This window comes from Stegostoma tigrinum, chromosome 3 (assembly GCF_030684315.1).
Source record: "Stegostoma tigrinum isolate sSteTig4 chromosome 3, sSteTig4.hap1, whole genome shotgun sequence".
In the NCBI taxonomy this organism is placed as follows: domain Eukaryota; kingdom Metazoa; phylum Chordata; class Chondrichthyes; order Orectolobiformes; family Stegostomatidae; genus Stegostoma; species Stegostoma tigrinum.
Window position 1 is genome coordinate 65,954,256 of NC_081356.1, and position 15,805 is coordinate 65,970,060.

At 41.6% G+C, this 15,805-nt stretch overlaps 1 protein-coding gene across 3 annotated transcripts in view; it reads right to left on the reverse strand.

Annotated features, from left to right (window-relative positions):
- pcsk5b (proprotein convertase subtilisin/kexin type 5b) overlaps positions 1-15,805 on the reverse strand; it is a 374,824-nt gene that overhangs the window by 179,238 nt on the left and 179,781 nt on the right. For all 3 annotated transcript variants that reach the window (XM_059644647.1, XM_048526886.2, XM_048526885.2), the window contains exon 13: positions 250-386. In XM_059644647.1, the coding sequence (XP_059500630.1) occupies positions 250-386 (137 nt within the window). The remainder of the gene's footprint in view (positions 1-249; positions 387-15,805) is intronic.

The window sequence follows — 15,805 nt, forward strand, 5'->3', positions numbered from 1 at the left end:
GTTTGACAACAGTGCTCATGAACACATGCTTTACAGTTTCAACTTTGTTTCAGTTGTTCTGTCAGTGCTTTGAAACTTGCCAAAAGAATCTGCTCATCTGATTTTTAATTAAAATCTTTGTAAATGCTTAAATATAATTCAACATTAAACTATTTTACAAATCCAAATTGTAACAGTAAAGTATTGTTCCACAGAAGAAATGCTAGTATTAAAAATTTTGAATGGTCTGTAATTAATTTCTGCAAGTACCTGGTGTTTTGAAGTTTCGGAGTTGTGAAGGACTGTCATGAATTTCAAGGATCCAGTCACCTGCTGCTTTTTCACCCCAGCAATGAGTGGTCATGAATTCCCAACTTTTAAACCCTTCCATGGAATGATCAAACAACCTAGAATAGAAACAGGGATAAGAAAATCAGGCTGAACTTACAAAGGGGTACTCATTTCTCAAAAACACAGACATATGGGCCAACAGCTGCAGTATTCTAATCTTTTGGCAAGTCTTGCAAAAAAAATTCCCTTCTGCACTACAAGCTAGAACAGGATACAAAGTGGCTTCAAACACTTCCCCTCATAATTTAAGAATTGGAATTCAAGTCTAGAGCAGAAAAAGAAATATGCATTTCACAATTGTTCTCAGGATTATTTCAAGTTGTATTATACAATACTTAAAAGATACTTAATTGGTGATGAAAGCTAACTTGTTTAAGGATGATGGAGAATAAATAACACACTACTTTTTATCAGTTTGGCTTTTAGTAGTTGGATCGCAGCAAAAGTCTCAGTTCTTCAATTAATTAGACCTAGAACAAAGTAATGTGACTGAAATCAAATATTTGTGCACTACTGGCCCTGAGAGCAAGATTAAGCCACTTGGGAAAGTGAACTAGGAATATTTTGAGTCATAATAAACTTGATTCACAACTCAGGACAGCAGGTACTCGTAGATGCAATCAAACATTCTAGAATAGCCAAGTGGCTGTATTCTGAACTTGAGAATTCATTTCTCCATTTTCTCTTTTCACCTATGCAATTAGCTACTACGAAATGTTCCACCTAGAAGACACTGGAGGTAACTAAGTATAATGTCAAATAAATTGGCTTGGATTTCTGAACAAAGCCTGAAAAAAAACCATGGCTGCTGTAAATCACAAACAAAAATGAGTTCTCTGAGGAACAGTCAATCAACACAAAACGTTAACGGTGATTTCTGTCCACAGTTGCTGCCAGACCTGCTGAGCTTGTCTAGAAATTTCTGTTTTTGGCTTGGATTTCTGGGCTAGTTCGCGAAAGAGGCATTTCAGCATCTCAGCATCAAACACTGTTGGTTGGAATGGAGAGAGGGCAACACAACCTCAATAATGCTTCTTACTGGGCCTGAACTATCGAAAAGAGATAGCTCATTTTCTCTGTGATTGAAAGGTAGTGTTTTCTGAATTGCTACTAATTATGCAGCAGTTTAAAAAAATCTCAATTTTCATTACAAAACATCAATGACTTTGACGGCAAGAACATATAAATGCAATGTTGAGCGTCAGCCACCAGTCAACTTTTCATTCCTTGAATTTTTATCTCCTGTAGACTCAAAAAGAAAGTAACATCCCATTACATTGAATGAATTAAGCGAATAGTATCCGTCATTGCTACCATGACCTCTCTGAACAAACTTTTGACTAGCTGGTCTATCGTTTCACATGGATCAATGTTGTTTAACAATATTCTCTGAAAGCTCCGCGGTACATTTTAATTTAATTAAAAGTATGTAGAAATAAATCTAAAAGTTATGTAAAACAAACAAACATTCTATAAACATGAGTAGTTGCTTTATCAGGAGGAAAACTTCTGTGAATCGAATTCTCAAAACTTATGCCTGAACTCAGGCTCATGGGTACAGGAGTTCAATTCACTCCAAGCTGCACCCTTCCAAACATATGGATGTATGGTAAAACGGTGCCATCTATAACACAAGACAAATTTGTTAGGTAATTTGAAGGTGGAAATAAATGATTATTACAACACACGAATTTATGATCATGTATTTGCTGGCCAAAGACATTTATCATTGGTTGCTGTAAGCAGCTGGTAATAAGGAGGGAAAAGAAAAACAAAAATCACCATCTACCCTATTCAGTAGAAAAAAGCCAAAGCAAATGAATAAATAAATTCTGATGGAAAAAGCAACCCTCGACTTCAATCAAAGGCTCTCCAAATGGTCTTGTGATTGAAGGCACTAACTAGTATAACAGCAGCCACAGACACTACATGGTTCCAGCATTAAATCATAGTTTGTGTCAAGAGGTTAATTAAGGCTGTTAGATAGAAAACAAAATCAAAGTTCCTTATTGGATTGTCATCCAATGATCCCCATAGGGAAGTGAATAGGTAGACGTCTGATATGAAATTTTAGGTCTGACTGTCATATAATCTAACTGTGAATATCCTACTGATTCCCAGGTTTAAAGGTGAAAAATAACTGCTTTAAAAAAGATAAAAAGAGTTGGATTTTATGGGGCACTTGATGCCCCCCTCATGTCCCCTTGAAATCTGCAAAAGAATTTAGGTGCTTTGGGTGAAAGGCCATCTGCTGGATTTCATATGCCCCCTACTTTCAAGCCCATCTGTGGGGAAGCCTACAATCTAGCCCAAAAGGATCAGTCAGCATCCTAGGCAATTGCATCCTCACCAGATTAGCTACTAGTAGGAGACTTTAGGTCAGGGAAAACGTTTACAGCAATTTGAAACTAAAACTTAAAAAAAACTTTTAATTCACGAAGATGTGCTTGGTATTTGTATGAGTATATCAGCCTTCAAGTTTAATAAAGATAAATGTATCCCAAATGGAGAGAGACATTTTTCTATAATTGCTGGTTGCAGCCGTACCTAGCATAAAGAAAGATGGTCGTGACTACTGTAGTTCAATCATTTCAGTCCAAAGCCATCTCTGCAGGAGTTCATCAGGGGAGTGTCATTGGTTCAACCATCTTCAGCAGTTTCATCAACAAGCTTCTCTTCATAAGGTTAGAAGTGGGATGTTCACTGATGATTGCACAATGTTCAGCACCGTTTGCAAATCTTCAGACACTGAAGCAGGCCATGTCCAAATGCAGCAAGACCTGGACAACATTCCGGCCTGGGCTGATAACTGGCAAGTAACATTCGCACCATACAAACACCAGGCAATGGCTGTCTCCAATATGACAGAAACCAACCATTCCCCTTGACATTCAATGGCATTATCATTGCTAATATCCCACTACCAACATCTTGGGGGACACTTGCTACTGGCCAGAAACTGAACTGAACCATCTTATAAATATTGTGGCTACAAAAATAGGCCACAGGCTGGGAATTCTGTGACTAGTAACTCATCTCCTAATGCCACAAAGCCTGTCCAGCGTCTGCAAGGCACAAGTCAGATGAATGATGAAATATGCTCTATATTTCTGGACGAGTGCAGCTTGAACAACACTCTAGAAGCTTAACACTATCCAAAATAAAACCCCATTGTTTGGCACCTCATCCATCTACTTCAACATTCACTCCCTCCATTACCAATGTATAGCAGCAGCATTGTACACCAACTAAAAGATGTACTGCAACAACAACTTACAAAGGCTTTATTAGACAGCACCTTCTAAACCCACAAAGTCAGTCACTTAGAAAGACAAGGCTGAAGGCACATGGGAATAGCGTCACTTGCAAGCTCACCTCCAAAACACATCCGCTCCTGACTCGGAACAATATCACTCCTTCACTGTCTCTGGGTCAAATTCTTGCATCTTATTCATTAACAGCACTCCCCAGTATGTAGCGTAGGGAACACACACACCAGATAGACTACAGAAATTCAAGACAACAGCTCAGCACCACCACCGTCTCATGGGCATTTCAAATAACAATAAATGCTGAATTAACTTGCAAACCCCTCATCCCATGAGCAACCTTTAAAAAAACAATGACCAAACTGGGATTTGTTCTTTAATTGTCCTCAAGTCTAAACATTACCAGAAAAAAAAAGAAGTGTCTTCTGGCTGTCATTCCTAATGATTGATTGGTCAACAGCCCAGAGCCATTGCTGGTCCACTTTTTTTTTTAAAAACATCAATGATATATACATTTCAGGATCAATTTTCCAGTATTTATGTAATGTCTTAAAACATCTTTCAAAAGATGTAGTGAATGGCACCATAAAACGCAACCTCCACAATTTTATCAAATTGTGTATTTTCTTAAAAGCAAATTCCAATATTGCACGGATCATTTAGAATTTTTGCTTTCCATATCCCTCTCAGAGATGCAACCATAAACTAAAATATAGCTAAAATGATTACTGAATGGCTCCTTGGAAGCATCAGCACTACAAATTGGTGAGATATTTCTGGTCTACAGAGCTCAAGAATTTAGCGTCAAGGATGGTTTTTAGTCAAGCTGCTAGTGATAACATTTACATGCAACAAAATCAATTTTAATTTTATGCTGTGCAGTTTGTTCAATGTTGCTATTAATTGCATCCTGTCATGTAATGAGGCCTATAGAGAAAACAAGCAGCAGTAAACATACTAGAGACTACAAACATTGCAAACTACTTTAGCTAGAGGTGATTTTATGGTATAACAGCAAATGAGCCATTTAATATTTTTTTAAATAGAAAGCAGTTTAAATTTAACACGCCCAATAGCTAATGAAAGGTGATTAACAAATGCACACTGAAATATTTGTTTTGTTTCCCACCCTGTAATTATGAAAAGCTTGTCAAAACAGAGATAATGCTGCAAAAAATAATTGCAATATCGTACTTAGATTTACAATTTAGAAACAAAAGCAGTGAGCTGCCAGAATTTAAATTTTCAGTGATTTTTCTTACAGTACAAAATTAGAAGTAAGTTATGTTACAAGCATTTCTATTGCTAGATGCACACTTTAAAGGTTTAATTTCCAAATTAGCTGCTGTAATTTGGAGGCACAGGAAAAACAGGTTCAGACAAAAGAATTCAGGAAAGCATTTAAGTAGACCTTTCTACTTCTCTTGTGTCACTGCACCTATGCCAATTTCAGGAGGTATTCAACCAGTTGGTGGAATACTATAAACGCGGTGTTGAACAGCACAACAATGTAAAGAAAAGTTTAATCATTCTGAATAAACTATATATTGTCTATATTAATCATTGGTCTCTAGTAATTAATTCTATTTGGATCAGTAGTTATTTGGCAATATTATTAAATCAACATACAAGAGGACTACTCTTTAGCATTTGAAAATGAGTCTCCAGATCCTGTATCATTCTTGAGTCATTTTAGCATTTGTTTTTAAAGAAAACCCTAAGTGATGGTCGACCTTCATAAGTTGTGGTGGTTTATATAATCACTAGCAGTTAAGAATCAACTATATTTTTATGGGGCTGGAATCACATTTAGACCTAACCTGGTAAAGACAGTGGTTGGACTTCCCTAAAAAAGGTGATCGAGACACTTAGGTTTTGTTAAGACAATCTGACAGCCACATGATCACTTATCAACTGCAGAATTTTGGTTTCTTTCCTTTAAAATAAAAATCCCAGTTACATATATATGTCTCTGTAGAAAACAGAGCGAACTGCAATTTGGGAGTTATTGATGTATTCATTTTAAAATAGAAAGCCAATATAAAAAAAGCAGGCACCTTACACACAAGAAACATTACGTAACTAAACAAGAAGATCAAAAGGAAGAATTAGAACAGAATGGCAAAATAAGCAGGCAGTAAGTGGAATGTAGAAATTAAAGTGGACAATAAAGCAAAAACACTTCATTTCTTGGAGCAGTTTTTAACTCAAGCCAGGCATTGTGCAAATTTTGTACAGCTTGACGTGTACATGAAATACTGGAGACTACCTGCACACTATAATTGCAGGAGCTGATGATTTCCCCAAAGATAGATAGATAGATTTGGGAACAATTCCCTCTAGCAGCCACAATAGATCATGTGTACTTTAGCAGAAGAAAACTTTAACTCACAATAGCTTAGAAGCAACTTGGTCATTTGCAGGGGTCAAACTGATTACACAGACAGGTTGCGCAGCACTGCAAGCTGACAGTTGCAACATAAACTGAACACTGCTGGGTGTGTTAAAAGCTTCCGACCCAGTGAATTAGTACTTGACACGCAAGCAATCTGTGTATGGTGTGTTAATGGAGTGGAATACTTTAAACAGGGCCAGTTTCAATACAGTAGTGGGCCTTTGCCTGCTCTGCACCTGCATATATTAGATAAACTCTCCACTGAACAGCTGTTTTCCCTCAGGAATAGCTCCAGCCACTCATCAGCTGGCCAAGGGAATCTGAGAGGAAATCCAGACACACTAAATAGTCTAATCAAAACTTTGTGCCCTGTTCCTACAGACTGATTGCCACGAAAATATTTTCCTTACAAACAAGTCTGTTTCAGACATTTTAGAACACTATTCTAAATGTGTGTTAACCTGCAAAGGATGTGTTTAACTCCCTATGGATATAGTTTTCTATGAGCTTTATACTTGTGAATAAAAAAGTACATTATTTCATAAGAACGGGAAGTATGTCAAAAGCAATACATTATTAATTGATGGATAACTCCAAGGTTTTAGAGTAGATTTGTAGCTTGGTTTGTGGATGTCGTGGTTGGTTGGCTCGCCGAGCTGGTTCGTCATTGTTCTGCAGATGTTTCATTACCCTGCTGGATAATATCATCAGTGCAGTTTCCGATGAAGCGCTGGTTTTGTTTTCCTACATGTTATTTAAACTCTGGAGTCCGTTGAGCTGGATTACCTCACTTCCGGTTTTCCTTCACAGTGGAGTGTTAATGGGGTCGAATTCTATGCATTTGTTGATGGCTTTCTTCGTGGATTACCAGGCTTCTAGGAATTCCCATTCTTGTCTCTGCTTTACTTGTCTCAGGATCAAGATGTTGTCCAGTCAAATTGGTAGTTCTCCTTATCCACGTGGATAGAAGTGAGTGAGTATTGGTCGTGTCTTTTTGTACCCAATTGATGTTCATGTACCCTTGTTGTTAATTTCTTTCCCGTTTGTCCAATGTAATGTTTGTCACAGTCTCTGCAGGGAATCTTCAATATGACACTGGTCCTGTCCATAGTGGGTAGTGGGTCTTTGGTTCGGGTGAGCAGTTGGAGTGTTGATGTGGGTTTGGTGTGCTACTCTGATGCCCAGAGGTCATAGGATCTTGTGGTCAGTTCAGATGTGTTCCTGATGTAAGGCAGCGTGATGAGTGTGTCAGGGCATGTAGTATCTTCCTGGTGTCATTTGTGTAATAGGCATCTTCTGACCCAGTTTTGTGAGTATCCATTGTCTCTGAATATCTGGAAGAGGTACTCCTCTTCTTCTTAGGGTAGCTCTGTGCTGCTGCAGTATGTTGTTGCCTGTTAAATAACGTTCTCATGCAACTTTGTTTGTGTGTGTTAGGGTGGTTGCTGTTGAAATTCAGTATTTGGTCAGTGTGTGAGACTTTCCTGTGCACCTTTGTTAGCAATTTCCCCACTTGTCCCGAGTTCCACCACGACATCCAGGAATGGGAGCTGTTTGCTCTTCTCCTCCTCTCTGGTGAATCTGATCCCAGTGAGGGTGTTGTTTATTAGTTTGTGTCTCCTCTCCAGTTTGGTCCACTTAATGGTGACAATAGTGTCTTCCACGTAGCATATCCATAGTTTTGGTTGGATCAGCGGAAGGGCCAAACATTCCAGTCTCTGCATCACTGGTTCGGCTATTAGCCCAGAGATAGGTGATACCACGGGTGTCCCATTGGTCTGTTCGTATATTTAACCATTAAAGGTGAAGTGGGTGGTGAGGTGGTGAGGCCCAGTAGTTTCAGCATGTTGTCTGTGCAAATGGCATCACTAGGGGGTCTTGTTCTTGTTTTCATAGTGCTGTCATTGTTTCTCTTGCTAGTGATATGTGCCCACTCAATCCATTCAGCCCAAGAGTTCCTCAATTGCTTCAAGGACATGAGAATAGATGACAATGAGACCATGGCGTCATTTGACATCACTACCCTATTCACATTGATAGTCATTCCACTAGCAAGAGAAAGGTCTCATTGGAGGTTGCACTGATGATGTTACCCAGCAGGGTGATGAAATGCCTGCTGAAAACCAATGAACCAGCTCGGTGAGCTAAATAACCACAAGATGGATAACTTTCCCGAGGTATTCTCCAACATCTACACCTGACTGTCGTTCACCCACTCATACTTGGTTGGAAACTACTACAGCCAAGAGCTGAGTTTAATTTGTTGTCATTTTTCTTGTATTGGATGGCAACTGTCTCTCATAATTCTAAAGTTTGAGAAGACTCTTAAGTCAGTTCGTAGATGAGGTTATTGAGCTGTCTGCAGATTTTTCGTCACCATAGTAGGTAATATCATCAGTGCGCCACTGATGAAACATTGATTGTTGGTCCGTCCGGCTTTTTATTCACGTGGGTCCGGTCTGATGTGGTAGTTGGCCTCATTTCGGGATCTGCTTCATTTCTGCTGGTATATGGGTTCTATTTCCACATGTTTGTTGATGGAGTTCCAGGTTGAGTACCAGGCCTCTAGGAATTCCTGTGCATGTGTTTGGTTGGCTTGTCCTAGGATGGTTACATTGTCCCAGTCAAATTGGTGGTCTTCTTTGTCCAAGTCTACGTAAACTAGTGATAGTTGGTCGTGCGCTCCTTGGTAGCTAGTTGCTGCTTATGTGATGGCTAGTAATTCTCCTGGTCTATCTGATGTAGTGTTTGTGGCAGTCCTTACACGGGATTTTATATATAATGTTAGTCATGTCAGTTGTGAGACAGGCCAGCAATGCCTCATTGGAGGCACACTGATGATGTTGACTGGTATGCTGATGAAATGTTTGCAAATCAATCTACCAGCTCGAACAACTCAACAACCCTAGTTAAGGTATGCAGCTGGCTGAACGCAGCAGGTGGATTCTCTAGTATCTGCAGTTCCTATTATCTCTAATTCAACAACCCTAACTCAATTCTGGTGCTAACTTGAAATTTCATTAAACTACATTTTCATCTGCCACAGATGGGTGGAACCATTTCAATCAGTGGTCACTGGTTTTCTGACATTGGGAGGGAGGGAAATTCAATTTTTATACATCACTTAAATTGCTGCTACAGGTTAAAGAGCGAGGTAGGATTCTGTGAAATATGTGCTCAAAATAGAAGACTGAGGAAAGACCTGCAATCACATTTGTTGAATGCTACATTTTCCCTTTGCGAACCAAAGAGATAGCTGATAATCAATGCTCGAAAAAGAAAACACAATTAGAGAATGACCAGCAAGCTTGAAAATATGGCCCACAAGGAGGGCACCTTACGTCTAAAGCATGCAAATAATAGAGGCAATAGAAACTTAGGGTAATGTGAAATGACAAAGAGATAAAGGTAGGGCTGGGAACATATCATTTTACCTCCATGTGGACTTTCAATGGGAAGTAATGGCTACTCCTCTCAATGTCTATTCTTCCTAAGGAATTAAACTGGCTTTTGTGTTTATGAATTACTGAGGTTGTCTTGGGTAAAGAGATTGAAAGCCAGTATTGTCACTAGTAATCCAGAGGCTGTGTTCCAAAGATGCTTTATATTAAATACTGCTTCAAAAACTTGCATTTTGAAAGATTGTGGAAAATGGAATTTATTTAAAGTTTTGTGGACATATGAAGAGTGGTTTGTATTTCAAAATTAAAAGGTCATTGGTAGCTCATTGTGGACAATGTTCCAAAGAAGCACAAAGCGAGATCAAGAAATGTCATCTCATTTTCTGCTTAGGCACTTTACAGCATTCAATTTTAAATGCAATACTCTCAAAGCCTGATCTCAATGTTTGTCATTCTTCTCACTTCTATGACACCCCCAGCTGCACCACCCACTCTTCCCCAACTCCCTCCCACCCCGAAACACACATACTTGCCTTGTTTACTTTGTTTTCAGTAATTTTTTTCTGGGGCCTATGCAGAGCTCAGTAGCCTGAGCTGCAGATTGGGCTCACCAAACAGAAGTCATATTGCAATTTCTCTGCAGTTTGTCTATTAACTACTGATAATAAGCATATAAATTATTTTACAGTTACAGATATTCCACCTATTAAAACAAACAAAGTTTGATTGCTTGGCTTAGAAATGTGGGGGCCAGTTTCATGGAGGTGCTACATGCACCAGACATACTACATGCTCAAAAGAGGACACAAGAATTTATTCACTCACTCGTCGGCAGCATTTTGAGCCTTATTTGCTGCCCAAATGATTATGTACTACATCTAGGGTGATAGTTTGACCAGAACAAAAGTAAGACTTAATTCACATCAAAGTAGTCCAAAAGTGATCACTTTCTGGTTTGCCACTTAATCAAGTGCTTGGGGCAAAACCCATACCCACAGTCAGAACGTGATGCCTGAAATGTCCAGAAGAATGTTTTATATCAAGAAGTGTGCAAAGTTGCTGGAAAAGTTCAGCAAGTCTGGCAGCATCTGTGGAGGAGAAAACACAGAGTTAACATTTCGGGTCTGGTGACCCTTACTCAGAACATTTCTTGAAACTCGCCATCTCTTAGAGCGTAGTCCACCAGAGCAATGAATGTCTGAATGGAAGCCGTCTTGACTTTTCCACAACCGTAAATCTGAAGTCAAAGAATTCCTCAAATTGTCATGACAATTTAGGACTAAAAAATGGAATATTTCATAAATGAACACACAATATAGTCGTTACCAAGTTCATAATGAGTTGTTGTGGTGACTGCAGCCTGATCAAACGCATATCACTCATGTCATTCCTTTTCTGGAAAACTGCTTTCCACATGGACACATAAGCAGTTGAATAAATTGAAGGAACACAGCAGTATCAACCCCACCGGTAAAAGCAATCCAAACCTTTCTAACTTCATCACTAAAATAAACACGTTCACCTAGATTCTGCATGTTCAGTTTATCGATCTTGGCCGATACAAATTGAATGGCTTCAACTTTTGTCAAACAGCTCTTTGGCAAGAGTTTGCACAGTGATCCTGAGATCATCATTGAGAGCCATCAATGCAATGTGATGTGATACTGTGGCTTTGTGAACATTTTCAGGTAATAATTGTTTATTAGGTTATTGCACTTAAATCTTGACTGCCATTTCACTTCAGTTAGAGCCTGGAATACCACTGTGTCACACTTGACTTTGGCAAAATCTTCAAAATGTCCTCTCTTCACAGTTGATTTGCCAAACATGTTTGCTCTACTCTTAGAAGCATTTCAATATATTGAATAATTGACACCTGTGTCCAAGTATCATCTATTTCCGGATCTTCTTGGTGAACAACGCAATGATGTTTTGACAAACATCTAGTTTTCTCAGAAGATTGTAACTACTCAATTTTTAGAATAAGAAGAAACTCAGTCTGATGTAAACATCACCACTTTCTGTAAATCAATGTTTGTTCAGAACGTCGTTTGATTGCTGATACAATAGAGGCACTGTCACAAGCAGTTAGTTTCAAACTTCCTATAGTCTTATAAGCAAGTTCAAATTCTGCTTGAAACTCTATGCATAAAATCAACATTTTTGTATTGAAACGTCCATACTTTTGTTCAGTATTAATGTATGAAAACATGATTAGCTTCATTCATCCAGAAACACACACTGTTTGCCAAAGCTAATATACTCTACAAATTCGAAGGCATAATTCTTGCTGCATCAGCTCTCAGTAATTGCTGTGCGCTTCACCACATGATCATAATGTTTTGCACTGAAAGCTAGGATGCAATCATCCTAACTGTAGCTAATATATGTTCAACATATGAGAAAATACATCATTATCAGGATTGGTCTCTTTGCACTCTGTACACACTGTCGTCATCTCACAATATTCTGATGTTTCAGAGTTTGGGATTTCAATAGACAATAGGTGCAGGAGTAGGCCATTTGGCCCTTTGAGCCAGCACCACCATTCATTATGATCATGGCTGATCATCCACAATCAGTATCCTGTTCCTGCCTTATCCCCATAACCCTTGATTCCACTATCTTTAAGAGCTCTATCCATCTTTTTCTTGAAAGTATCCAGAGAATTGGCCTCCACTGCCTTCCGGGGCAGAGCATTCCATACATCCACCACTCTCTGGGGGAAACAGTTTTTCCTCAAATCTGTTCTAAATGGCAGACCCCTTTTTAAACTGTGTCCTCTGGTTCTGGACTCACCCATCAGCGGAAACATGCTTCCTGCCTCCAGAGTGTCAAATCCCTTAATAATCTTACACGTCTCAATCAGATCCCCTCTCATCCTTCTAAACTCAAGTGTATACAAGTCCAGTCGCTCCAATTTTTCAACATAAGATAGTCCTGCCATTCCAGGAATTGACCTTGTGAGCTTACGCTGAACTCTTTCAATAGCAAGAATGTCCTTCCTCAAATTTGGAGACCTAAACTGCACACAATACTCCAGGTGCGGTCTCACCAGGGCCCTGTATAGCTGCAGAAGGACCTCTTTGCTCCTATACTCAATTCCTCTTGTTATGAAGGCCAGCATGCCATTAGCTTTCTTCACAGCCTGCTCTACCTGCATGCTTGCCTTCATTGACTGATGTACAAGAATACCTAGATCTCGTTGTACTTCCCCTTTACCTAACTTGACTCCATTTAGACAGTAGTCTGCCTTCCTGTTCTTGCCACCAAAGTGAATAACCACACATTTATCCACATTAAACTGCATCTGCCATCCATCCGTCCACTCACCTAGCCTGTCCAAGTCACCCTGTATTCATAACATCCTCGTCACATTTCACACTGCCACCCAACTTTGTGTCATATCTTTGCTTTTATTTTGGACATTTCCTCAGTATGTAATCACACTTGCAAGTAGCTTGGAGAGAACTTTTGTAGACAGGAGCCATTTTAACCCTTCCTCTAAATTTATACCTATTTCACATCTCCACTCCTCTTTCACTCCAAATAGCAACACCTTTGTCTTTTGCACTGAGCCTCAGCACCACCTGTACCCTTTGTTCCTCCTCTACCTTGTCAGAAGCACAAAAACCAACATTTTCCAACCTCTTCCAAGTTCTGAAGATTTGAAACATTAACCTTGCTTAGGATGAGGCATTCCAGGTAGCTGTGGGAGTCGGTGGGCTTGAAATGGACAGTTACAACCTCCTCAGATGCTGTGGACATGCTGATTTTCTCCAGCATTTTCTGTTCTTGCTTTGCCACAGACTTTGCTGGATCTGTTTTGAATAGTGACTACCTGGGTGAGGCTTTGCGTTTAGAAAAATATGGTTCAGCTAGGGGAAAAGCTAAGAACGAACTGAGATTGAATGACACCCAGAATAATCCAGGTGAGGGGCAGGAAAGCTCGTTATGAACACGCAGTCCAACTGATTTCTCACATTTCAGAAACCTCTTAGAATAGTTCACAGTGGGCCCTATTTATTCTTTAATTACACTTTCAAAACAAGATTTTAAGATTGTATTTCTTGATCAAGTTGGGTCTTCAGACTTCAGAGAGAACTTGCATGATTAGAAACTTGACCACATGAGCAAGAACCTCAGAGTAACAGATTCCAAAAGTACAAGAGCGTTTGTTTTTTTCATATTTGGGGGCATTTAGAGAGATAAGTATTTTTACTTCTATATTATTGACTCTGTATATTAATTAATTATTGCATCTTTTGTTTAAATAATAAACACAATTATATTTATGAAGATAATAAAGTGTGAAGCTGGATGAACACAGCAGGCCAAGCAGCATCTCAGGAGCACAAAAGCTGACGTTTCGGGCCTACACCCTTCAGCAGAGAGGGGGATGGGGTGAGGGTTCTGGAATAAATAGGGAGACAGGGGGAGGCGGACCGAAGATGGAGAGAAAAGAAGATAGGTGGAGAGGTAGCGAGGGATAGGTCAGTCCAGGGAAGACGCACAGGTCAAGGAGGTGGGATGAGGTTAGTAGGTAGGAAATGGAGCTGCGGCTTGGGGTGGGGGGAAGGGATGGGTGAGAGAAAGAACAGGTTAGGGAGACAGAGACAGGCTGGGCTGGTTTTGGGATGCAGTGGGTGGAGGGCAAGAGCTGGGCTGGTTTTGGGATGCAGTGGGGGGAGGGGACGAATTGGGCTGGTTTTGGGAATGCGGTGGGGGGGGAAGGGGAGATTTTGAAGCTGGTGAAGCCCACATTGATACCATTGGGCTGCAGGGTTCCCAAGCGGAATATGAGTTGCTGTTCCTGCAACCTTCGGGTGGCATCGTTGTGGCACTGCAGGAGGCCCATGATGGACATGTCATCTAAAGAATGGGAGGGGGAGTGGAAATGGTTTGCGACTGGGAGGTGCAGTTGTTTATCGCGAACCGAGCGGAGGTGTTCCGCAAAGCGGTCCCCAAGCCTCCGCTTGGTTTCCCCAATGTAGAGGAAGCCACACTGGGTACAGTGGATGCAGTATACCACATTGGCAGATGTGCAGGTGAACCTCTGCTTAATATGGAAAGTCATCTTGGGGCTTGGGATAGGGGTGAGGGAGGAGGTGTGGGGGCAAGTATAGCACTTCCTGCGGTTGCAGGGGGGGGGGGGGGGGGGGGGGGGGAGGTACCGGGTGTGGTGGGGTTGGAAGGCAGTGTGGAGCAAACAAGGGAGTCACGGAGAGAGTGGTCTCTCCGGAAAGCAGACAAGGGTGGGGATGGAAAAATGTCTTGGGTGGTGGGGTAGGATTGTAGATGGCGGAAGTGTCGGAGGATGATGCGTTGTATCCTGAGGTTGGTGGGGTGGTGTGTGAGAACGAGGGTGATACTCTTGGGGCGGTTGTGGCGGGGGCGGGATGTAAGGGATGTGTTGCGGGAAATGCGGGAGACGCGTCAAGGGCGTTCTGGACCACTGTTGGGGGAACGTTGCGGTCCTTGAAGAACTTGGACATCTGGGATGTGCGGGAGTGGAATGCCTCATCCTAAGAGCAGATGTGGCGGAGGCGGAGGAATTGGGAATAGGGGGTGGAACTTTTGCAGGAGGGTGGGTGGGAGGTGGTGTATTCTAGGTAGCTGTGGGAGTCGGTGGGCTTGAAATGGACAGTTACAAGCTGGTTGCCTGAGATGGAGACTGAGAGATCCAGGAAGGTGAGAGATGTGTTGGAGATGGCCCAGGTGAACGTAAAGTTGGGGTGGAAGGTGTTGGTGAAGTGGATGAACTGTTCAAGCTCCTCTGGGGAGCAAGAGGCGGTGCCGATACAGTCGTCAATGTAACGGAGGAAGAGGTGGGGTTTGGCGCCTGTGTAGGTGCGGAAGAGGGACTGTTCCGCGTAACCTACAAAGAGGCAGGCAGAGCTGGGGCCCATGCGGGTGCCCATGGCCACCCCCTTTGTCAGTAGGAAGTGGGAGGAATCGAAAGAGAAGTTGTTGAGGGTGAGGACGAGTTTGGCTAGGTGGATGAGGGCGTTGGTGGAGGGGGACTGGTCGGGCCTGCGCGACAGGAAGAAGCGGAGGGCTTTGATGCCATCTGCATGCGGAATACAGGTGTCTCGGGACTGGACGTCCATGGTGAAAATGAGGTGTTGTGGGCCAGGAAATTGGAAGTTCTGGAGGAGGTGGAGGGCGTGGGTAGTGTCACGGACGTAGGTAGGGAGTTCCTGGACCAAAGGGGAGAAAATGGAGACACAAGTCCTCCTCCTGGACACCACCCCCAGGCCTCCTACCCTCCCTCGACCTCTTCATCTCCAACTGCCGTCGAGACATTAACCGCCTCAAGCTCTCCACCCCTCTCACCCACTCCAACCTCTCCCCTGCAGAACGGGCTGCCGTCTGCTCACTCCGCTCCAACCCCAACCTCACCATCAAAC